Genomic DNA, 26,185 nt, shown 5'->3' on the forward strand with positions numbered 1-26,185 from the left:
GCAAAAGGCCACAAATATGAGAAAACAAAAATCGTGGGAAATGAGGGCATTACTGAGAAAAATGGTGCCATGAGAAGCTCCACAGACCCTTTCCCCAGAAAACAACCAAAACTGGTAAAGATTGCTAAATCAGGGCTTCCCTGGTGATGCAGTGGTTAAGAATCCGCCTGCCAATGCAGGGAACACCGGTTCAAGCCCTGGTCTGGGAAGATCCCACATGCCACGGAGCAACTAAGCCCATGCACCACAGCTACTGAGCCTGCACTCTAGAGCCCGTGAGCCACAACTACTGAGCCCACGTGCCACAACTACTGAAGCCCGCGTGCCTAGAGCCCGTGCTCTGCAACAAGAGAAGCCACCAAAATATGAAGCCCACGCACTGCAAGGAAGAGTAGCCCCTGCTCACCGCAACTAGAGAAAGCCCGTGTGCAGCAACAAAGACCCAACACTGCCATAAATAAATTAATTAATTAATTTTAAAAAAAAGATTGCTAAATCAATCATCTGAAGTCTCTAGAAATTGTCCTAAGGGCATATGGCAAATGAAGATTTATTCTAGAAAATTTACTAAATCTCAGTAAAATCAGTGAGAGTTTGTGGCATCTGAGCCACCACCTTCTCCTTTACCCTTTTCCCAGCTCAGTGTAACAAAATCTCCAGATGTGGACAAGAAAAAAAGGCTCTCTCTCCTCTAGCTCCCAGTCAAGAGCTGCAGTATCTCCCCAATAAGAGCAGGTAACGAGCATTTCTCATCACCCCTAGCTATGTGCTACAGACACTAGATCCCAAGTGAGTGCAGCCCAGAAGTAGGGTGCTCCCTTTCTCTACCCAGACCCCACTCATAGAGCAGAGGCTCTACTGCAGGTTGGGCAGGCCAAAGATGTGGGGGCCCTGACTGCTCTCACCCCAGCTCACTCATAATGCAGGGGTTCCACACTAGGAGAGGAAAGCTAAGAAGACCAGAGGTTACAGTCGCTACCCAGCACCCTGCTCACAAAACAGAGATGTCACTCAAAGAGAAGCAGGCCACTGTTCCCACCCCTAGATTCAGAAGAGTGACTCAGAGATTTTGCCCAAGGTGAAAGGCAGGTCATAAAAACAGTGAACTCCAAAGTTCCCCTTCAAAAGAACTGACTTTAGTGGAAACAGAGTGTGGAGCAAATGATGACACAGAGCATTGTCAAAAACAATAAAGCAGGGACTTCCCTGGTGGTCCAGTGGTAAAGAATCCTCCTTCCAATGCAGGGGATGTGGGTTCGATCCCTGGTCGGTGAACTAAGTTTCCACATGCCGCAGGGCAACTAAGCCCGTGCACCACAACTATTGAGCTCGCATGCCTCAACAAGAGAGCCCACATGCCGCAAACTACAGAGCCCACGCGCTCTGGAGCCCTCACGCCATAACTAGAGAAAGAAAACCCGCACACCACAACTGGAGAGAAGCCCGAGCACCACAACAAAGAGACCACTCACTGTAACAAAAAGATCCCACATGCCTCAACGAAGACGCCATGTGCTGCAACTAAGACCTGATGCAGCAAAAAAAAAAAAGGAAAATAAATAAATTCAATAAATAAATAAATATTTTTTAAAAAATAGAGCAATCAGCTGAAAATTAGTGGAGCCTAACAGCTGGGTGTGATCCCTAAGGCTGTACCCATTCAGGATCAACATCAGAGGCTTCATGCTGCAGGGAGAAATGTACTTCACTAAAAGAGCCAACTAAGTCACTAAACAAATAAACAATCTGGTGGGGGTAGGGGTCAGTATACCTAGAGATGCTACAATATATTATATAAAATGTCCAATTTTTTAAAAAAATTATGAAACATGCAAAGAAACAGGAAAGTGTGACCCATACAGAGGGAAAAAGGCAGGCAACAGAAACTGTCTATGAGAGAACCCACATGTGGAATTTAACAAAGATTTCAAAGCGTCCTTTGTAAATATGTTCAAAGAACTAAGGGAAACCATGCTTAGAGAAGTCAAGGGGGCTTCCCTGGTGGCACAGTGGTTAAGCATCTGCCTGCCAATGCAGAGGACACAGGTTTGAGCCCTGGTCCAGGAAGATCCCACATGCCATGGAGCAACTAAGCCTGCGTGCCACAACTACTGAGCCTGTGCTCTAGAGCCTGCAAGCCACAACTGCTGAGCCCACGTGCTACAACTACTGAAGCCCGTGCTCCTAGAGCCTGTGCTCCACAACAAGAGAAGCCACCACAATGAGAAGCCCACGCACCGCAACAAAGAGTAGTCCCCTCTCGCCGCAACTAGAGAAAGCCCGTGCACAGCAACAAAGACCCAACGCAGCCAAAAATAAATAAAAATAAATAAATTTATTAACAAAAAAAGAAGTGAAGGAAGAAATTGGAGAGTACAAAGTAAAACTGTCACTGTTTGCAGATAACAAGACACCACCAAAAAACTTCTAGAGCACATCAGTGAATTTGGTAAAGTTGCAAGATACAAAATTAATATAGAGGAATCTGTTGCACTTCTATACGCTAACATAGAACTATCAGAGAGAGAAATTAAGAATAAAAATCCCATTTACAATCACATTTAAAAAGAATAAAATACCTAGGAATAAATCTCTTTTTTTAAACTTAGATAGGTTTTTTTGGGTTTTTTTTTTGGCCATACCATGTGGTTTGTGGGATCTCAGTTCCCCAACCAGGGATTGAACCCAGGCTGCAGCAGTGAAAGCCAAGAATCCTAACCACTAGACCACCAGGGATCTCCCAGAATAAATCTAATTAAGGAGATAAAGACCTATACTCAGAAAACTATAAGACACTGTTGAAGAAACTGAAGACAACACAAAGAGATGAAAAGATATACCAGGCTCATGGATTAGAAGAATTAATTTTGTTAAAATGACCATATTACCCAAGACAATCTACAGATTCAATGCAATCCCTATTAAAATACCAATTGCATTTTTCACAGAACTAGAAAAAATAATTCTAAAATTTGTATGAAAACACAAAGATGCCAAAGAACCAAAACAATCTTGAGGAAGAAGAACAAAGCTGGAGATATCATGCTATCTGATTTCAAACTATACTATAAAGCTACAGCAATCAAAACAGCATGGGAATGGCACAAAAACAGACATAGAGATCAACAAAACAGAACAGAGAGCCTAGAAATGAACACACACTTATATGGGCAATTAATCTATGGCAAAGGAGAGAAGGAAATACAATGGGGAAAAGACAGTGTCTTCAATAAACAGTGTTGGGAAAACCTGAAAATCACATGTGAAAGAATCAAACTGGACTACTTTCTCAAACCATATACAAAAATAAACTCAAAATGCATTAAAGACTTAAATGTAAGACCTCAAACCATAAAACTTCTAGATGAAAACATAAGCACTCACTGTTTGACATTGGTCTTAGCAATATTTTTGGATATGTCTCCTTAGGTGAGGGAAACAAAAGCAAAAATAAACAAACAGGACTACATCAAACTAAAAAGCTTTTGCACAGTGAAGGAAACTATCAACAAAACAAAAAGGCCACTGACTGAATAAGATAAAATATTTGCAAATAGTATATCCAATAACAGATTAATATACAAAATATACAAAGAACTCATACAATTCAACATCAAAAAAATAAACAATCTAATTAAAAAATAGGTATAGGACTATAGACATTTTTCCAAAGAAGTCATACAGATGGCCAAAAGGCACATGAAAAGATGCTCAACATCACTAATCATCAGGGAAATACAATTCAAAATCACAATGAGATATCACCTCACACCTGTCAGAGCTGCTATTATCAAAAAGACAACAAATAACAAGTGTTGGTGAGGATATGGAGAAAAGGAAACTCTTGTGCACTGTTGATGGGAATGCAAATTGGTGCAGCCCCTATGGAAAACAGTATGGAGATTCCTCAAAAGATTAAAAATAGAACTGACATATGATCCAGCAATTCCACTTCTGAGTATGTATCCAAAGAAAATGAAAACACCAATTAGAAAAGATATATGCACTCCTATGTTTATTGCAGCATTATTTACAACAACCAAGATATGGAAGGAACTTAAATACCCATCAAAAATGAATGGATAGAAGCCCTGCCCCCATTGTCCCAGGAATGCGTGGATAGCAGCCACCCCTAGGAGACCCATAAGCAGGCGCCAAGAGCTGCCCCCACTGTCCCTGGAGCACACAGATAACAGCCACCCCTAGGATACCTATGAGCAGATGCCAAGCCCTGCCCCCACTGTCCTGGGAATGCATGGACAGCAGCCTGTAAGAGACCTGCCCCCGCTATCCCAGGAGACTGCAAAGGCCACGGTACCTGCACACACCACATCAAAGTGATAACTGCCAGCACATGCTGAGGAAAGAGGCAGCAAGCATACAAACTAAAAGCAGCCCCTCGATTCCGGAAAAGATTGCGGAGTAGAGGGACTTGAGCTCACCTCCTCTCACAAAAACACCAAAATCACAACTAACTGCTGAACAACCATCAACAAAAAAGATTGGAACCTATCAAAAAGCATATTTTACATCCAAAGACAAAGAAGAAGCCACAGTGAGATGGTAGGAGTGGCGCTTTCATGACATAATCAAATCCCATACCCACCAGGTGGGCGACCCACAAACTGGACGATATTTATATCGCAGAGGTTGTCCCACAAGAGTGAGAGTCATGAGCCCCACGTCTGCCTCCCCAGCCTGAGGGTCTGGCTTCGGGAGGAGGAATCCCCAGAGCAGTTGGCTTTGAAGGCCAGCGGGGCTTGAGTGCCGGAGTGCCACAGGACTGGGGGAAACAGAGACTCCACTCTTGGAGAGCACATACAAGGTTTCTCATACACTGGGACAAAGAACAAAGCAGTAACTCCATAAGAGCTGCGGCTGGACCTACCTACGAGTGTTGGAGGGTCTCCCGGGGAGGCAGGGGTCGGCTGTAGATCAATGAGGGCGCAAGGACACTGGTGGCAGAGGACCCAGAGAATATTTTGGCTTGAGCCCTCCCAGAGGTTGCCATTTTAGCATCAAGACCTGGCCCTACCTAACAGCCCACAGGTTCCAGTGCTGGAATGCCTCAGCCCAAACAACCAGCAGGATAGGAACACAGCACACAGCAGGATAGGAACACCCATCAGCACACAGGCTGCCTAAAGCCATACTGAGCTCACAGCCACCTCTAAACACATCCCTTGACATGGTCATGCCCACCAGAGGGACAAGACCCATCTCCACCAACAAGTGGGCAGGAACCAGTCCCTCCCACCAGGAAGCCTGTACAAGCCTCAGGACCCAGGTCACCGGCCACAGGCAGACACCAGAAGCAAGAGGATCTATGCTCCTGCAGCTAGTGGAAAGGAGACCACAAACCCAGAAAGTCAGAAAAAAATGAGATGGCAGAGAAATATGTTCCAGACAAAGGAACAAGATAAAAACCCAAAAGAGGGACTTCCCTGGGGGTCCAGTGGTTAAGAATCCATCTTGCAATGCAGGGGATGCCGGTTTGATCCCTGGTTGAGGAACTAAGATCCTACATGCCGCAGGGCAACTAAGCCCTCATGCCACAACAAGAGAGCCCATGTGTCGCAACTACAGAGCCCACACACTCTGGAGCCTGTGCACCACAACTAGAGAGAAGCCTGTGTGCCACAACTAGAAAGAAGCCTGTGAGCTGCAACAAAAGATCCCACGTGCCGCAGCTAAGACCCAATGCAGCCAATAAATGAATAAATAAATAATAAATATTAAAAAAAAAGAAGAAAAACTAAGTGAAGTGGAGATAGGCAACCTATCTGAAAAAGAATTTAAAGTAATGATAGTAAAGATAATCCAAGATCTCAGAAAAAGAATGGAGGCACAGACTGAGAAGATACAAGAGATGTTCAACAAAGAGCTAGAAATTTAAAGAACAAACAGGGACTTCCCTGGTGGCACAGCGGATAAGACTCCATGCTCCCAATGCAGGGGTCCCGGGTTCAATCCCTGGTCAGGGAACTAGATCCCACATGCATGCAGCAACTAAGAGTTCACATGCCACAACTAAGGAGCCCGCATGCCACAACTAAGGAGCCCACCTGCCGCAACTAAGACCCTGTACAACCAAATACATAAATAAATATTTAAAAAAATAAAAATAAAAAATAATGAACAAACAGAGATGAACAATACAATAACTGGAATGAAAAATACAGTAGAAGGAATCAATAGCAGAATAATTGAGGCAGAAGAACGAATAAGTGAGCTGGGAGACAGAATGGTGGAAATCACTGCTGTGGAACAAAATAAAGAAAAAAGAATGAAAAGGAATGAGGACAGTCTCAGAGATCTCTGGGACAACATTAAACGCATGAACATTCACATTACAGGGGTCCCAGAAAGAGAAGAGAGAGAGAAAGGGCCTGAGGAAATAATTGAAGAGATTATAGCTGAAAACTTACCTAAAGTGAGAAAGGAACAACCCACTAAGTCCAAGAAGCACAGAGACTCCCATACAAGATAAACTTAAGGAGGAGCATGCTAAGACACATATTAATCAAACTGCCAAAAATTAAAGACAAAGAAAAAATATTGGGAATTCCCTGGCAGTCCAGTGGTTAGCACTCAGTGCTTTCACTGCCGTGGCCTGACTTTGATCCCTCATTGGGAAACTAAGGTCCCACAAGCTGCGTGGTGCAGCCAAAAAAAAAGATAAACAAAATTGATAAAGCTTTAGCCAGACTCATCAAGAAAAAAAGGGAGAAGACTCAAATCAATAAAATTAGAAATGAAAAAGAAGTTACAACTGACACAACAGAAATACAAAGGATCATAAAAGACTACCAAAAACAACTACATGCCAATAAAATGGACAACCTAGAAGAAATGGACAAATTCTTAGAAAGATATAACCTTCCAAGACTGAACCAGGAAGAAGCAGAAAATATGAACAGACCAATCACAAGTATTGAAATCGAACCTGTGATTTAAAAACATACAACAAACAAAAGCCCAGGACCAGACTTTACAGGTGAATTCTATCAAACATTTAGAGAAGAGTTACCACCTATCCTTCTAAAACTATTCCCAAAAATTGCAGAGGAAGGAACACTCCCAAGCTCATTCTATGAGGCCACCATCACCCTGATACCAAAACCACACAAAGATACCACAAAAAAAAAGAAAATTACAGGCTAATACCATGATGAACCGAGACGCAAAAATACTCAACAAAACTGGCAAACCGAATTCAACAATAGATTACAAGGATCATACACCATGATCTGGACTTTCCTGGTGGTGCAGTGGTTAAGAATCCACCTGCCAATGCAGGGGACATGGGTTTGAGCCTTGGTCTGGGAAGATCCCACATGCCGTGCAGCAACTAAGCCCATGTGCCACAACTACTGAGCCTACACTCTAGAGCCCGCAAGCCACAACTACTGAGTCCACATGCCACAACTAATGAAGCCTGCACACCTGGAGCCCGTGCTCCTCAACAAGAGAGGCCACAAGCCCCTGCTCGCCATAACTGGAGAGGGCCCGTGTGCAGCAATGAAGACCCAACACAGCCAAAAATAAAAAGATAAATAAATTTATTTTTTTTAAAAAAAGGATCATACACCACGATCAAGTGGAATTTATCGCAGGCATGCAAGCGTTCTTCAATATCCACAAGTCAATCAATGTGATACACCACATTAACAAACTGAAGAATAAAAACCATATGATCATCTCAATAGATGCAGAAAGAGCTTTTGACAAAAATCCAACAACCATTTATGATAAACACCCTCCAGAAAGTAGGCATAGAGGGAACTTACCTCAACATAATAAAGGCCATATATGACAAGCCCACAGCTAACATCATCCTCAATGGTGAAAAGCTGAAAGCATTCCCTCTAAGATCAGGAACAAGGCAAGGATGTCCACTCTCGCCACTTTTCTTCAACATAGTTTTGGAAGTCCTAGCCACAGCAATCAGAGAAGAAAAAGAAATAAAAGGAATCCAAGTTGGAAAAGTATAAGTAAAGCTGTCACTGTTTGCAGATGACATGATACTATACACAGAGAATCCTAAAGACGCTACCAGAAAACTACTAGAGCTCAGCAGTGAATTTGGTAAAGTTGCAGGATACAAAATTAATACACAGAAATCTCTTGCGTTTCTATACACTAACAATGAAAGATCAGAAAGAGAAATTAAGGAAACGATCCCATTTACCATCACATCAAAAAGAATAAAATAACTAGGAATAAACCTACCTAAGGAGACAAAAGACCTGTACTCTGAAAACTATGAGATGCTGATGAAAGAAATCAAAGATGACACAAACAGTTGGAAAGATATACCATGTTCTTGAATTCGAAGAATCAATAATGTCAAAATGACTATATTACCCAAGGCAATCTACAGACTCAATGCAATCCCTATCAAATTACCAATGGCATTTTTCACAGAACTGGAAAAAAAATTTTTTTTAATTAGTATGGAAACACAAAAGACCCCGAATAGCCAAAACCGAGCTAGAAAAACAGACCTGGAGGATTCACGCTCCCTCACTTCAGACTATGCTACAAAGCTACAGTCATCAAAACGGTATGGTACTGGCACAAAAACAGAAATATAGATTAATGGAACAGGGTAGAAAGCCCAGAAATAATCCCACGCATCTATGGCCAACTAATCTATGACAAAGGAAGCAAGACTATAAAATGGAGGAAAGACGGTCTCTTCAATAAATGGTGCTGGGAAAACTGCACAGCTACATGTAAAAAAATGAAATTAGAACATTCTTTAAAAACACACACAAAATTAAACTCAAATTGGATTAAAGATCTAAATGTAAGACTAGATACTATAAAACTCTTAGAGGAAAACATAGGCAGAACACTCTATGACATAAATCGCAGCAATATCTTTTTGGATCCACCTCCTAGAGTAATGAAAATAAAAACAAAAATAAACAAATGGGACTTAAATAAACTTAAAAGCTTTTGCACAGCAAAGGAAACCATAAACAAAACAAAAAGACAACCCACAGAGTGGGAGAAAATATTTGCAAACAATGTGACCGACAAGGGATTAGTCTCCAAAATTTACAAACAGCTCATGCGGCTCAATATCAAAAAAACAAACAACCGTATCCAAAAATGGGCAGAAGGCCTAAATAGACATTTCTCCAAAGAAGATATACAGATTGCCAACAAACACATGAAAGGATGCTCAACATCACTAATCATTAGAGAAATGCAAATCAAAACTACAATGAGTTATCACCTCACACCAGTCACCTGGTGTGGCCAGAATGGCCATCATCAAAAAATGGCCATCATCAAAAAATCTACAAACAATAAATGCTGGAGAAGGTGATGGCCATCATCAGAATGGCCATCATCAAAAAATCTACAAACAATAAATGCTGGAGAGGTTGTGGAGAAAAGGGAACCCTCTTGCACTGTTGGTGGGAATGTAAATTGATACAGCCACTATGCAGAACAGTATGGAGGTTCCTTAAAAAACTAAAAATGAAATTACCATGTGATCCAGCAATCCCCCATGACTCCCACAAAGAGTCATGTACCACAATGTTCATTGCAGCACTATTTACAATAGCCAGGACACTGAAGCAACCTAAGTGTCCATCAACAGATGAATGGATAAAGAAGATGTGGCACATATACACAATGGAATATTACTCAGCCATAAAAAGAAACAAAATTGAGTTATTTATAGTGAGGTGGATGGACCTAGAATCTGTCATTCAGAGTGAAGTAAGTCAGAAAGAGAAAAATACCATATGCTAACACATATATATATGGAATCTAAAAAAAAAAAAATGGCTCTGAAGAACCTAGGGGCAGGACAGGAATAAAGATGCAGACATAGAGAATGGACTTGAGGACATGGGGAGGGAGAAGGGTAAGCTGAGATGAAGTGAGAGAGTGGCATTGACATATATACACTACCAAATGTAAAATAGATAGCTAGTGGGAAGCAGCCACATGGCGCAGGGAGATCAGCTCGGTACTTTGTGACCACCTAGAGGGGTGGGATGGGGAGGGTGGGATAGGGAGGGTGAGAGGGAGACGCAAGAGGGAGGAGATATGGGGATATATGTATATGTACAGCTGATTCACTTTGTTATAGAGCATCAACTAACACAACAATGTAAATCAATTATACTCCAATAAAAATGTTTTTTAAAAAATGGGCAAAATGACCTAAAGAGACATTTCTCCAAAGAAGGTATACAGGTGGCCAAGAGGCACATGAAATTATGCTCAACATCGCTAATTATTAGAGAAATGCAAATCAAAACTACAATGAGGTATCACCTCACACCGGTCAGAATGGCCATCATCAAAATGTCTACAAACAATGAATGCTGGAGAGGGTGTGGAGAAAAAGGAACCCTCGTACACTGTTGCGGGGAATGTAAATTGGTACAGCCACTATGAAGAACAGTATGGAATTTCCTTAAAAAATGACATATAGAACTACCATGTAATCCAGCAATCCCACTCCTGGGTATATATCTGGAGAAAACCATAATTCAAAAAGATACATGGGGCTTCCCTGGTGGTGCAGTGGTTGAGAGTCCGCCTGCCGATGCAGGGCACGCGGGTTCATGCCCCAGTCCGGGAAGATCCCATATGCCACAGAGCGGCTGGGCCCATGAGCCATGGCTGCTGAGCCTGCGTGTCTGGAGCCTGTGCTCCGCAACGGGAGAAGCCACAGCAGTGAGAGGCCCGTGTACTGCAAAAAAAAAAAAAAAAAAAAGATACATGCACCCCAATGTTCAGTGCAGCACTATTTACAACAGCCAAGACATGGAAGCAACCTAAATGTCCATTGACAGAGGAATGGATACAAAAGATGCAGTACATATACACAATGGAATATTACTCGGCCATAAAAAAGAATGAAATAATGCCATTTGCAGCAACATGGATGGATCTAGAGATTATCATACTGGGTGAATTAAGTCAGACAAAGACAAATATCATATGATATCACTCATATGTGGAATCTAATTTTTTAAAAATGATACAAATAAACTTATCTACAAAACAGAAACAGACTTACAGATAACAAAAAGCAAACTTATGGTTACCAAAGGGAAAATGTGGTGGGCGAGGTGGGGGGGAATCAGGAGCTTGGGATTAACATAGACACACTACTATATATAAGACAGATAACCAACAAGGACCAACTGTACAGCACAGGGAACTCTACTCAATATTCTGTGATAATCTATATGAGAAAAGAATCTGAAAAAGAATTAATATATGTATATGTATAACTGAATGACTTTGCCATACACCTGAAACTAATACAACATTGTAAATCAAATATACCCCAATAAAATTTAAAAACAAACAAACAAAAATGAATGGATAAAAAGATATGACATATACATATACTGTGAAATATTACTCAGCCATTAAAAAGAATGAAATCTGCCATCTGCAACAACATGGATGGCCTTAGAGGGTATTATGCTAAATGAAATAAGAGAGAGAAAGACAAATACATATGATTTCACTTGTATGTGGAATATAAAAAACAAAACAAACAAACATAACAGAAACAGAGTCAGAGATACAGAGAACAAACAGGTGGTTGTCAAAGGGGAGGAAAATGGGGGGAGGAGAAAGATGAGGGAGATTAAGAGGCACAAACTTCCTGCTATAAAATAAATGACTCATGGGTATGAAATGAGTGCAGGAAATACAGTCAATAATTATATAATATCTTTGTATGGTGACAGATAGTAACTATACTTATCATGGTGATCTTTTTTTTTTTTTTTTTTTTGGTAGTACGCGGGCCTCTCACTGTCGTGGCCTCTCCCGTTGCGGAGCACAGGCTCCGGACACACAGGCTCAGCGGCCATGACTCATGGGCCCAGCCGCTCTGCGGCATGTGGGATTTTCCCAGACTGGGGCACGAACCCGTGTCCCCTGCATCGGCAGGCGGACTCTCAACCACTGCACCACCAGGGAAGCCCATGGCAATCATTTTTAAATGTACAGAAATATCAAATCACTATGAGGTATACCAGGAACTAACATATAATATGGTAGGTCAAATACAGTTCAAAAACAAACTTATAGGAAGAGAGATCAGATTTGTGGTTACCAGAGGCAGGGGTTACAGAGAGGGAAACTGGATGAAGGTAGTCAAAGGGTACAATCTTCCAGTTACAAGATAAATACCAGGGATGCAATACACAACATGACAAATATAATTAACACTGTTGTACATAATATATGAAAGTGAAAAGAGTAAATTCTACGAGTTCTCATCACAAGGAAAAAATTTTTTTTCTATTTCTTTAATTTTGCATCTATACAAGATAATGGATGTTCACTAAACTTACTGTGGTAATCATTTTATGATGTATGTAGGTCAAATCATTATGCAGTACACCTTAAACTTACACAGTGCTATATGTCAATTATGATTTCAATAAAACTGAGAGAAAAAAAAATCTGAGAAATGTCACCGCCAAGAGGAGCCTAAGGAAATACAATGACTAAATGTAATGTAGTAGCTCTGCAACAGAAAAAGGACATTAGGTAAAATCTAAGTAAATCTAATGAACTTTAGTTAAAAAAAAACGAAAGGAAAGGAAGATGACGATGTCCTATCAAATGGCTCAAGGGTACATTTGAACTGGCAAAAGAATCAGTAAACCTGAAGATAGATCGACAGAGATTATGCATTCCAAATAACAGAGAGAAAAGAGAACAAAGAAAAATGAACAGAGCCTCAAAGAAATATGAGGCACCATTAAGTGCACTAACATATGCATAAAGGGAGCATTAGAAGGAGAAAAGAAAGAGAAAGGAGCATAAAAAATATTAAAAGAAATAATGGCTGAAAAGTTGCCAAATTTATTGAAATCATTAATTTATATATCCAGGGAGCTCAGTGAAGTTCCAGTAGGATAAAGGCAAAGAGATCCAAGAAAGACACATCATGCTCAAAATGCTAAAGCCAAAGACAAGAAGAAAATCTTGAAAGCAGAAGAGAAAATCAACTGATCACTTACAAAGGATCCCAATAACATTAATAGCTGACTTCTCATCAGACACAATGGAAGGTTTGCCCCTAACATCACCTGGACTATTATTCACCAATAAAAAGGAATGAAGTACTGATACATACTACAACATTTATGTATTAGTTACATTACTAACTTGGACACTAAATATTCCTTTTTTCCTTCATTATGGAGGCCCAGATTTTTCTGGAAGGTGCTTGGGCAGTTCTGTTTTATCACTAATACTGTAAGACCCACAGAATTGTAGCTCCTTAAAACTTACCGATTAGAAACAATCTAGTTTGCCTCTTTACCACCATTTGAGTGACTCAAGCATTACAGGGTTGGGTATGAAGTAAGCTGCTCTCTGTGGTGCTGACACATCAAGGTGGACCAGGGTGATGGCTCCCAAAGCTGAGTCTACTTGCTGGTTTAGTCCCGAAGGAAGTTTTTACTCATCTGCAATGAAATGAGAAAAATAAGCACAGTGCATAAAGTTTTTCATAAAGTTAATGGTATTCAGTATAAACAACTACTTTATTGTACATTTGTGTCCAACTCAGGATGTTAAAATATTATTTTAACCCAGAAAATAAATAGAAAATAGTGGGAATAACAATATTGGTAGTTTTAAGGTCCTTACCTGATACAACATAATGGTGACAACCCTTTGTTGGTATCCCTATTTATTTTACCAGTCTATAAAATCCAAAAGTCTGAGAGCCAACTCCCTTGGGATGCCATTGTGTAACTGGGAAATATGGGGAGCCATGCGTCCCCTTCTCTGTCCTCCATGCTTTATTTATAATGAGGCTTGAATTGCAGGGTAGTTGTAGGAGGAACTGATTTTTGCATACGTCATGGGTGACCACTGCAATCCCTACAGAGCTGGAGAGACAAGACCCCCAATTATCAGCAAACCATGGGAATCGCTCCACACCCCACCTACAAAGGACTATGTGTGGCTGTCTGTAGCATAAAAATATAAATAAAACTTTCACTGAGAGGTTGGACTACGACCTTGCCCAAGCTAAGGTAGTATTGCATAGCATGGACCCTGGAGTTAGACAGACATGAGTTCAAACCTGGGCTCTTCCATAATTAGCAGTGAGACCTAACCTCTTTGTGCCTCAGTTTCCCAACAATAAAGTAGAGCTAATAATAGTGAGTTTTGTGAGGATTAAATACAAATGCATATAAATAGCATAGTATATAGTAAATGGTCAATAAATTTTTGCCATAATAATTTGTAGCTATTGTCCACCATAGTGTAGAGCCTACAGTAGACTATGAGGTCCCTCTCTCCCCCCACCCATTTCTCAGTAATAAAATGGGCAATGCCTGACTTTAGCTGCAGTTCTCAATTCTCTGTAGATGAGTTACACGTAGCTGTTTCTTTATCTTATATGTACCAAGAGTTAACTATAAAAATGCCCTTTTAAAACCAAAGTGTGGGACTTCCCTGGTGGTGCAGTGGTTAAGAATCCGCCTGCCAATGCAGGGGACATGGTTCTAGCCCTGGTCCAGGAAGATCCCACATGCCGTGGAGCAACTAAGCCCATGCGCCACAACTACTGAGCCTGCGGTCTAGAGCCCACAAGCCACAACTACTGAAGCCCGCACACCTAGAGCCCATGCTCTGCAACAAGAGAAGACACCGCGATGAGAAGCCAGAGCACTGCAACAAAGAGTAGCCCCTGTTCACCATAAATAAAGCCCACGCACAGCAACGAAGACCCAATGCAGCCAAAAATAAATAAATAAAATAAATTTATTTAAAAAAATTCTAAAACCGAAGTGTGTATGCATCACAAAATTTGTTTTACATTATTATTATTATCTAACATTTACTAAGCACTATTTGCCAGGTACTATACTAAGTACTTTTCATGAATTACCTCTTTTAAACCTTATCACAATGCCAAGAGGTAAATTTGATTGATACCCACATTTACAAGTGAGGAAAGTAAAGCCTAGGGGGAAGGCACAAAAACACCACATTCACTTTGCCTGATGTCACACAACCAGTAAAGGGCAAAAGAAAACACAGACCTTGATTTGTCCGGTCCTAAAGCCCTTACTCCTCATCTCTTTGCACTACTGCCTCCGTTTGGCTCCTTGTTTCCTCTCCTTCACATTAAATATATCCAGGGGGTATAGACCTAAATATTCCCATTTTATAGACAGACAGACTGAGGCTGAGAGAGAAGCTAACACCACCCAAGTACTCTCACCAGAGCTCAGAATTGAGGGCCTTTTCCTGCTTCATCTCTGCAGGTGCCCATCAATATAAGTACGGTAAGAACCGAGCTGAGGAGGATGCCAGGAGGTACCTGGTAGAAAAAGAAAAGCTGGAGAAAGAGAAAGAGACAATCCGGACAGAGCTGATGACACTGCGGCAGGAAAAGAGGGAACTAAAGGAAGCCATTCGGAACAGCCCAGGTATCTATGTGGGTGTGGTCCTGAGCACAAGGGGGTCTCATCCTTGACACCTCCCCTGGCATCTGCCACCTGGTTTCTTACCAGGAACAGGTGGGCTTCTCCTCCCTTTTCTCCTCCTCCCTCCCCTCCCCCTCCTCCTCCCTCCTCCTCCCCCTCCTCCTCCCTCCTCCTCCCCCTCCTCCTCCTCATCATCATCTCTCCTGACTAATGGAAGTGCCACTGATTTAATAACTGCTTTTAGAGTGAGAAGATGAAGAAGCGTACAAATGTGTACACTTAAAGTGGTAAAATGAGATCTGATTTTAGAAATGCTAAAATGTGAAAAACAGAGTGTGCCTTAGAATCATGGACGAGATATTCTGAACCTCACATTAACTCATTCATTCACAGATATGCACTGAGCACCCAAATGTGTGATACATTGGTTCACATACTGGGAATAATGGATGGTGACACTTTACCAGGATCTTCTTCTGAAATCCAGGACCATGGCCTCTGCAGGCTCTGCATGACCTGGGCTCCTCTGCACCCCACTTTCTGCTGTGTTTCTGTTGAATTCTCGCTATAGCTGCAGTTCAGCACACTTTCAGACTGAGGTTTCTGAACATGCTGGAGGGAACAGAGGTCCTGTCCTTATAAAGAATACATCCAAGGTCGCATAGCCCCATGAGAATCTGATGGAACCTATGGACCCTTTCCTAACAGAGAAAACCCCCACAGATCGCAATGTTGCAAATAATATCAAGAGCTCCTGTGCCCCCAGAGTCATAGATTGCCTAGGAGTCCACGAGCCTCAGGTTGAGAAGTTCTGGCTTAAAGACTTGCTCTGTGTGGCTAGGAACCAGAATCAATGGGAAGAAGGCACATAAAGGCAGTTTGGTTTCTGGGCTTCCCCGGTGGCTCAGTGGTTAAGAATCCACCTGCCAATGCAGGGGACACGGGTTCGAGCCCTGGTCTGGGAAGATCCCGCATGCCGTGGAGCAACTAAGCCCGTGTGCCACGATTACTGAGCCTGCGCGCCATAACTACTGAGCCCGCGTGCCACAACTACTGAAGCCTGTGCACCTAGAGCCCATGCTCCACAACAAGAGAAGTCATTGCAATAAGAAGACTGCGCACCACGATAAAGAGTAGCCCCCGCTCGTCACAACTAGAGAAAGTCTGTGTGCAGCTATGAAGACCCAACGCAGCCAAAAATAGATAAAATAAAATTTTTTAAATTATTTTTTAAAAAAAGGCAGTTTGGTTTCAATATAAAGAACTTCCTAAGAGTCAGAATAGGGTTTGGAGCAGGTCAACTTGACAGTCCAAACTTGTCCTGCTCAGTTTTTTTCTACAGCATATCAGTTTTTGACATCTTAGATTATTATATTTATTATATTGTTTTCTCTCCCTCCCTCTCTCTCTGTCTCTCTCTCTCTCACACACACACACACAATTGTAAGTTCAATAAGGGCAAAGATCTTTGCCTGTGTTGTTCACTGATATATCCCAAGGGCACAGAACTGTGCCCAGTACCTTGCAAGCACTCAATAACTATTAACTGAATGAATGAATGAACGACTGAACAAATGAATGAAAAGAACAACCATTACTAGAAAACCCTCCAGTGCAGCCTCCTCAGGACAAACAATGGAACTAATCTTTAAACGTGGTAAGATCCAAAACAGCTCTTGGCACAAAGAAGGTCCTAATATAGGTTTGTTGGCTTAAACTGAATAAGCAGCAAAATCCTAGCAGGAACTTGTGATCAATGTAAAGCCTGTCTTACGATTCTTGGTTACAAGTAAGAGAAACCAAAGTGAAACTGGCTTAGAAATGAAAAGAAAAATGTAATTGGAAACTTAAGTGATCAGATATACCAAGGTCCAGGGACTTAAATGATGTCACCAGGAAACATATTTCTCTAATTCTTGCTTCTGCCTTCCCCTACATTGGTTTCATTCTCTGCCCCTCATGGTGGTATAAAGGCTACACAGCTCTAGCCATCACCGAATCCGTGCAGCCACTCCAGCAGAGAGGCTTCTCTTCCCAATAGCCCCCATAAACACCTTGGGATTCACTTTGATTGAACCAGCTTTGATCCCTCAACCAACCACTGTGACCAAAAAATGAGATATAATTAAGGGCCAGGTCTAAGTTATGTGCCAATCCCCTGAACTAGGAGTGAAGTCAGCCCCAGCCAAACTACAGGGAATGAGAGGAGAATGGGGAAATGGGTATCGGGCAGATAAAAACCACACACCCCTGCATGGAGCTGGAATCCCAGGTCCAAAGTCCATCCCTTAACAAGGAGTGAGGCCTGGAAAGGCCCTCTGGGAAGGCAGACTAGGGCCTGAGGCCCTGCCAAACTCCCTGATGCTTCTGGCCAAACCAGGCTCAGCTATTTCTCACAGATGTCTTTGGACACAGGGGCAAAGTTAAAAGGTCTGGAAGAGGCCTTGGCCACCCTGGAAGCTCAGTGTCGGGCGAAGGAAGAGGGCCGTATTGACCTGGAGCTGCGGCTGGTGGCTGTGAAGGAGCGCTTGCAGCAGTCCCTGGCAGGGGGCCCAGCCCTGGGACTCTGCGTGAACAGCAAGAACAAGAGCGGGGTGAGTCTACTCCCTTTTGCACCAGGGGCAGCTGCTCCTCAATACCCTCATATGCTACAGATCTTCATGATCATTCTTTGGGGGTAGGAGTTATGCTTATCTACAAATGAGAAAGCTGAGGCCCTAAGAGGAGAGGAAACATGCCATAAGTGGCACAGCTATGAAAGAGACTCTTGGAGCAAGTTCTCTGGCCTGTGTTCTCTCCACTGAAGCACTACTATTTGACTTTTTATACTGAATGTGATCTTAGAAGTGGCCTGGGGGTTATTGATAATAATAATATACTATACTGAATAACAAAATTGTATTGCTCAAGTTTGTTATTCTTTTTTTTTTTTTTTTTTTGCGGTACGCGGGCCTCTCACTGTTGTGGTCTTTCCCATTGCGGAGCACAGGCCCAGCGGCCATGGCTCACGGGCCCAGCCGCTCCGCAGCATGTGGGATCCTCCCAGACCGGGGCACAAACCCGCGTCCCCTGCATCGCCAGGAGGACTCTCAACCACTGCGCCACCAGGGAAGCCCCAAGTTTGTTATTCTTATCCAAGTACAGGTTAAGATGCTGTACTGGCCGATTGTACCATAGGCCAGTACAGCATCTTAACCTGTATGATGTCACACAATCTTCGCAGCAGTCCTATGAGGTAGTACTATGTGTATTCACCCCATATGACAGACAAGGAAACTAAGGTTCAGATGTTGCATTATGTGCTCAAGGTCACTCAGTTAAGTGGGAGACAGGATCCCAAACCCAGGAAGTCTGACTCCAGAGCCTTGCTTTAGCCACCAGGCACATGCCCTCTCCTAGGATCCCCAGTGTACCAGTCCCTGTACTCAGGGCTTTGAATCCATTATCTCTAATGCTCCCAGCAACCATCACCTTGAATGGGATGTCCTCAGGGAGAACTTCACGGACCTCAGTCTGTATCAGTGTCTCAACCTCAGCATTACTGCCAATAATTTTTTGTAGGACTGTCATGTGCATTGTAAGGTATTTAGTAGCATCCCTAGCCTCTACCCACTTGATGCCAGTAGCTCCATGCCCAGTTATGACGACCAAAAGTGTCTCCAGAAATTGCCAAATGTCCGCTGGGAGGACAAAATTGCCCCCATTTGGGAACCACTGGTCTAACCTAACAGTCCCATCTGTTATTCTGCCTCACAGCACTTAACCACAATTTGTGTGTGAATATATGTATATGTATACATGTATATATAGTATATTCATGTCCTTACATTCTGTCTCCCCCACTAGATTGTATTTTTATTAAGAACTGGACTATGTCTGTTTTGTTTATCATTATAGCTCTAGTCCTTCAGAATCTGAAAAATAGTAGAAGTACAATAAATGTTTGTCAAATGAATAAACGTTATACCTGCTTTTACACAAGGAAATGGAGGCTCAGAGAGATGAAATAACTGGTCTGATAAGTGTGAGTTGTCATTGGGAACAGTATTCCTATTGCTGTCCTAGGTCAGGCCACACCTCATGACTCTAAAGCCAGAGCAGTTTCTTCCACTCCTACACTTCTACTCCCAGGGGCATTTCCAACCTCATTTACAGAAGAAGGGCTTAGGGGCTAGGGACAAAACAACTTCCCAGAGTCACAGAGAGCTGGTGGAGGAGTAGAAGTGGTTCCCTCATCCCAGCTGCTTCCTCCCACCAGCATGCCCTGATGTTCACATTCCACAGGGCTTTTCTCTCCACTTTTGATCCTTGTGATGGCCTTTGGAGACAGAGAGTCTTCTCGAAATTCCCTAGAGGCTCAGCCATTAGTATGTTACACTCAAGGAACTACATCCAGCAAGGTACTAAGCAATCACCTGGAAAATATGAGTAAAGGCAGTGTAGAAAATGTGAAGGAATACAGGAGAGAGGTTGAGACAGGACTGTGGGATTTGAATCCCAACTGTCTCACTCACCAGCCTTATGGCCTTGAGCAGCGACTTGACCTTCTCATTTTCCTTATCTGTAAAATGGGACATAATAATAGTACATGCTTTATAGGATTGAAAAGGCTAGATGAGCTAACCTGGTCCATAGTGAGGGTTCAGTAATTTTAATTTTAGTAATTTTAGTCATTATCTTTATTCCAAGGCCCTCAAGTATCTTTTACCCCTCACCCTGTTTGATGCTGACATGTTTGCATAGTGCCTTCTTGGCAGGCTGGGTGTAAGTAGTGAGCACTAGACCTCACCTATGTAACTATTTCTTGTCATCAACAGGAAACTGCAAATAAACCCCAGAACAATGCCCCAGAGCAACCTCTCCCTGTCAATTGTGTTTCTGAACTGCGGAAGAGAAGCCCATCCATTGTAACCTCCAACCAAGGAAGAGTGCTACAAAAAGCCAAGGTACAGCCATAGATCAGCTAATCAAAATTCAGAGATCTGGAAGCTTCCTTTCTATGGAACCCCACCAAGAACTAAAAAGTCAGCTAGTGAGAAAGGCAGAGAACTGCCAATATATCCATGCAGTAAAACTCATGAACTTTGCTCAGAGGGCAAGACCTTCAAATCTCCTTCAGAACCTACTTATTCTTTCTTAACACATAGTTCTAACAAGCTTTGGTTTCTGAGCCTACAATATGTTTTGAGACATGAAAGGCCCCATTTTGTAGGTGAGGAAACTAAGTGAAGGGACTTGCCCAAGGTTATGCAGGGCATCAATGAGAGAGCTGGGATGCAAAGCCATCTCTTCCAAGTCCATAGCTCACTCCATGATACTGGTCCACAGTACTATCTCTGAAACTTGTGTTTCAGAACTTCTTGAATTTTAGAAAGGTAATATGGTGCATATACTATATATGATGAAAAACCCCAAGTTCTCAGGAGGTACTCTGTAAGCAAACACGTTGATAATTCTATAGCAAGACACATGAATATTCACATCACATTGAATAAATAGGTTACAAACAGCCTCATATCAGTTCAGGTCAGGTTTTGCCACTAAATGAGTTTGTGCCAAAACACTTAAAAAATGTTTTGGTTTCAGAGCTCTCTGGATTTCAGAATTACAGATAAGAAAGTGTAGACCTGAAAAACAAATACCTGAGCATTAGGACATGAGATTAGAGAAGTAACCAGCCGAAGGCCAGATCATCTAGATCAGACATCAGCAAACTTTTTCTGGAAAGGGCCAGACAGTAAATATTTGCAGCTTTGTGGACACATGGTCTCTTTCACAAGTCACCTCTGCCATCATAGCAAGAAAGTAGCCACAGACAATATGTAAACGAATGATTAACATGGCTGTGTCCCAATAAAACTTTGTTCATGGACACTGAGATTTGAATTTCATATAAATTTCAGGTGTCATAAAAAACTATTCTTTTTTTAAAAAAAAAAACACATTTAAAATCTGAAAAGTCATAGCTGGTGGGTCATACAGAAACATGTAGTGAGCCAGATTTGGCCCATGAGCCATAGTTTGCTTCTCCTTGATCCTTGTAGGCCATTGGAAGAACTTTGGATTTTGTTCTAACATAATGGAAAGTCACTGGCAAATTCTGACCAAGGAATTTTTAGATATGAATTACATTTTTAAAAGATCATTCTGACTACTATGTTGAGAATGGATGAGGGGGTAAGAAAGATCAGTTAGAAGAAGTAACCTTGATGAGAGATTAGAAAGGTTTAGTGGAGGTGATAGTAACTAGCTGGCTTTGGAGGTAGAGCAGAAGGATTTGCTGATGAGGATGTGGAGGATGAGGAAAAGAAAGAAATCAAGGATGACCCCTAGGTCACTGCCCTGAGCAACTGCAGTCAAGGTGGTGAAGACGTGAGAGGGGCAGGTTGGGAATGGAGAATCCTCCCACCAAGAATTTTCTAACCACCATCTTCTGCCCTGGTTCACCCCATCCCCTCCAGGGCTGGCTGGAAATGCCATGGATTTTTTAATAGGTAAAAAGCCATTCACTGCTGGCCCTGACTTCAGTATTCATCTCGGGTGAACTCCTAGACAGCCCTGGGAGAACGAACAGAGCCCTGTGGGTTGCCTGCCCTCACCCTTCCTTACCAAGCTGCTTTGGCCTGTCTCCCATCAGTCTCCTACCGCAACCAAGGTGCTGTGGAAAAGCACTGATGCAGTCCCCACTCCCCAACTTCTTCTGGGCCCCAGTTTTCTTGTCTGAGAAAGACAAACTGTAGTGTTTGAACCCCCTTAGAGATGAGACCCAGCATGGAGAAATGACTTACCCAAGGCCAAAGAAAGGGAGTGGGACTAGGACCCATGACTCTGTGATCTGGCCATGGAGATCTTTACATAACAGTGGTATGTTTTTATCCTGCAGGTTACACTAGAATATTTAACAAACTGATACTTCCTGTCTTTCTGTACTTCAGGAATGGGAAATGAAGAAGACCTAGAAAGAGGATGAGGATTTCATCCAAAGGAGATAACACCTTGTCCATCCAAGGCAGAAATGCTTTTTTCACAAAGAGACATCAGAAGACTGGAAGTAGCCCACACTCTCTGGGGCACCCAAAAGACCAGCCTTTATTGTCTGCATGATTATAGGGGACATGGGGAGGGAAGAAGGAGGAGAGAAGAGGGAAATGGAGGGCATCCTTATAACTTTACAGAGGGTGGAAATAGGGGTGGAGGGAGACAGAAATCTGCACAGTCGTAAAGGTTTTGTTAAATGTCTTTGCCTTCCCTTCTAAAGAAGAAATGAAAGCACATGTGAATAAGCCATTCCATCCCATTCTCAGCATCCCATTCCCAGTCCTCAGGAAAAAGGAAAGCAGTGCTGAGGCATCGGTGGTACAGTATAAAGGGACAGGACTTGATCAGATGATATCTGATCAAGGCAAGATAAATAGGCTGAAAAATCAAGTTATCCCTAACTTGCATGAAGTGAACAAAAACTACAGAGATCATGTAAATTCTACAATCATTCCTCATGATTATAGAATCCTCATGATGCAGAAACTAGAATCCCTGATTTGAGTGTTTACAAATCAGAGATCTGGCATCAGCAGCTGACATACTTTAAGCTCACAGTGCTACTCAGTGACAAGAGCATGGATTTCTAATGTCCACAGGATATTGCAGGCATTGTAGGATGGGGTCATTTGCTATCAATCAAATCCCCTACCTAATTTATATGGCACTCAGGCTCTGGGAGCTATGGCTAGAAATCCAGGTGACACTCCTTGTCTTTAACCTTACCTTGCACTTGGAGGCCCACCAGTCTGCCCTTTCATACCTGCTATCAAGTAAAACTATCATGGAGAACCAAGAGGATGGTGGCTTATTTCTGCCACAGGGGTGCTAAACTTTTCACAGACACTTGATAGTTTTATAGGGGAGCAAGGACCTCAAGTCCCAGGCAGTCTCCTAACTGCGCCACTCACTACTTTCTCAACACTGTAGGCACTTTATAGGTCTTTACCACCTTTCCCTCCAATAAAGATAAAACCATTTAACTGTATAAGCTTAGAGGTTAGCTCAAGAGGAAAGAAGAGAAATCCCAGAATAACCTCTGGACACTTTGCTAGAGGCTACACACACTTTTCTTAACTAAGACTTTACATACTTGAGCCTCACCCAAACTTTATCACCCTCTGAGGTAGCTAGAGACCAAAGCAAGTAAAATAACCTGACCAAAAGCACCTGGCTGCCAGAGGCAGAACTTAAGACTTAGGACTAATGAGTCTGGATCCAGACAAGGCTGCTTGAGCCCTGCCTCTGCCACTTACCAGCTGTGACTTTGAACTCTCTGATTGCTTTCCTTACCTGTGAAAACCATGTTAACAATTGTACTCTTCTCCCGAGAATACTGGGGGAAAACCAGGTTAACAACTATACTTTCCTCCCAAGACTACTGGGGGAATTCAATGAGCTGATACACAGGAAACATCTTGTACAGCATCCAAGAATAGGAAATGTTCAGCCATAGTGGTTCTTCTTATTAGCTAGATAAGAAACACCTGACTCAAAATCCCGTGTCCTTTCCACTGAAGTAGAAATGACTTTCATGTGGTTATTATGACCACCAAAAGCTAAAAGGCAACCAATCTATAACTAACAGCTTTCATCCAGATGCCACCTGAGTGTCTTCAGTAACAAAGGAGTTCACATAATCTGAATTGTCAATGTTCTTTTTTAAAATGTGGGTCCTGGAATGGCACCCAAAAATCCAACTGTGTCTGCAGTGTGTCACATTCTTTCTTATGCAGTTATTTTGAGGTTAAGTGTCTTTTGCCATCAATACATCTTGGCTCTTTGAGAGGGGGTACCCTAGGAAATTAATAATTAACATTTATTGAGCACTCACCACACATCAGACGCTGTTAGCCATGACTGGCTACACAGGCATACAACCTGTGCAGTCAACCCCACACCTAGCAGGGCCCTGTGCTTTGTTTATTGCTCTGCTGTTACTCTCTCAGTAATTTCGAACAAGGGGCTCCACACTTTCCTTTTGCCTTTTATGTAGCCGATCCTGGTGCTAACTACTTACTTTTCTAGGTATTATCCCTTTAATCTTTACTAAAACCCTGTGAGATAGGTTCTATTAACCCAGTTTTCATAGTTCAGGAAATGGAAGCCCAGAGAGGTTAGGTAACTTGCTAAAGCCCACAATTAGGAAGTGGGAGAGCCGGCACCTGAATACATGAAGTCTGACCCTAAAACTCCCCTCCTCTTAGTTCCAAGGTTCTATTTCTCCTCTTGCACTGCAGTATTCAGAAGCACACAGTCACTTAATAGATGAATAAGTGGATGCAGCACATTTGGTGTAACTTAGCTAAGAGAAGTGTTAACAAAATGGCTAAAACATGGATGCCAGGTCTGGTTTGGTTGTTTTTTCAAAGTGTAGGGTCATGGTTCTAAAGTGGACTTGAAGTTCCATCCTCCCCAACACTGCAAAGTGTTTGGACTATCAGATTTCTAGTATCACTGGATCCTCAGTGGGGGTCTTTGAGCAGGTTCACCAACCTCTCTGGGCCTTAGTTTTCTCATATGTAAAAGAGGATCATAATCCCTCCTTAAACCATGCTGTTCTTTTCCTGGGGCCAAAAGGAAACAGAAGGTTGCTGGTTACAACACATTTGAGCTAGGCCCTGGATAGAATATAAGGATGCAGAAGACGCTAGCTTTGTCCTTATGGAACTCACAGACAGGCAGAGAAAAAATATGACCCAAATAGCTACCGTACAAGTAAGCCATCCTGTGGTGAAGATTCAGAATGTTGAAGGCACACTTCCCATCCCTTAAAAAAATTTTTTTTGACATTAGGGACTATCCAGTGACTAGTCTGGCAACTCCAAGTGCCCTCAACCCCAATCACCAGTCCGTTCTCACAACCTGTCAGTTTTCCATACTAAATCTCTCTAAAATTCATCCACTTCTTCCTATCTCCACTGGCACCATCCAACTTCATTAATTCATTCAACAAATGCTGGAACATCTACTATGTGCACCTACTGTACTCGATGTCAGAAATCACAGCTGTGAACAACACAGAAACTCTCATGAAGCTCATACTCTAGTTGAGAAAACGAACAAAATCCAGCAAAAGTGCTGGAGACAACTAAAACAGTAGCGACCTTAGATAAAGTGGTTACAAAGGTCTCTCCTGTGAGAAGACCCCAGGACAGAATACAACCCTTCTGTGCACGCACCAGTCCCAACAGCTTGTCTCCCCACCTCTGGGACCCAATCTCCTCACAGCAGTCAGTGACCCATTAAACACGTAAAGGCATCGTAACATGTTCCCCTTGCAGTCAGAGTAAAACTCAAGTTCATTAGACAAAAAATAAAACTTGACCTACATTAGGGCACTGTTCCACTCTGTTCATTAAGCATGAACAGGCAAAAAAAAAAAAATCTCTGCCCTAATGCAACTGACACGTCAGTGAGGGGAAATGAGAAAATACACATTTTAAAACACAGTAAGTCGGGGGGAAAGGGGGAACTGGAGAAAAAAAAGCAGGGAAGAGTGATGGGAGATGAGAGTCAGGCTTCGACTTTTTTAATTCCTCAAGTGCTCTGGCCCTGCCTAACCACCGTCTTGTGTTGCTCCCCCGCTTCCTCAAGTACTTCAGTGCCTTACTCGCAATACCCCTCTTGACTTTGCAGATGCTGTTTCCCTCTACCTGAACCAGCTGCCTCTTCTTTTCATCTACTCA

At 42.4% G+C, this 26,185-nt stretch overlaps 1 protein-coding gene and 1 long non-coding RNA gene across 3 annotated transcripts in view; one reads left to right on the plus strand and one right to left on the minus strand.

Moving 5' to 3' along the window:
- The window catches only part of LOC115847468 (uncharacterized), a 115,177-nt gene extending 107,248 nt beyond the window's left edge, over positions 1-7,929 (minus strand). Inside the window, exon 1 of the long non-coding RNA XR_009563487.1 lies at positions 7,791-7,929. This is a non-coding gene — a long non-coding RNA (uncharacterized lncRNA). The remainder of the gene's footprint in view (positions 1-7,790) is intronic.
- Positions 1-24,109, plus strand: part of AFAP1L1 (actin filament associated protein 1 like 1) — a 72,828-nt gene extending 48,719 nt beyond the window's left edge. For both annotated transcript variants that reach the window (XM_030847322.2, XM_030847323.2), the window contains exons 16-19: positions 15,297-15,461; positions 17,874-18,052; positions 20,276-20,404; positions 22,394-24,109. In XM_030847322.2, the coding sequence (XP_030703182.1) occupies positions 15,297-15,461; positions 17,874-18,052; positions 20,276-20,404; positions 22,394-22,417 (497 nt within the window). In that variant the 3' untranslated portion in view covers positions 22,418-24,109. The remainder of the gene's footprint in view (positions 1-15,296; positions 15,462-17,873; positions 18,053-20,275; positions 20,405-22,393) is intronic.
- The last annotated feature ends 2,076 nt before the right edge of the window (positions 24,110-26,185 follow it).

The sequence above is a fragment of the Globicephala melas genome, chromosome 3 (genome assembly GCF_963455315.2).
Source record: "Globicephala melas chromosome 3, mGloMel1.2, whole genome shotgun sequence".
Lineage (NCBI taxonomy): Eukaryota > Metazoa > Chordata > Mammalia > Artiodactyla > Delphinidae > Globicephala > Globicephala melas.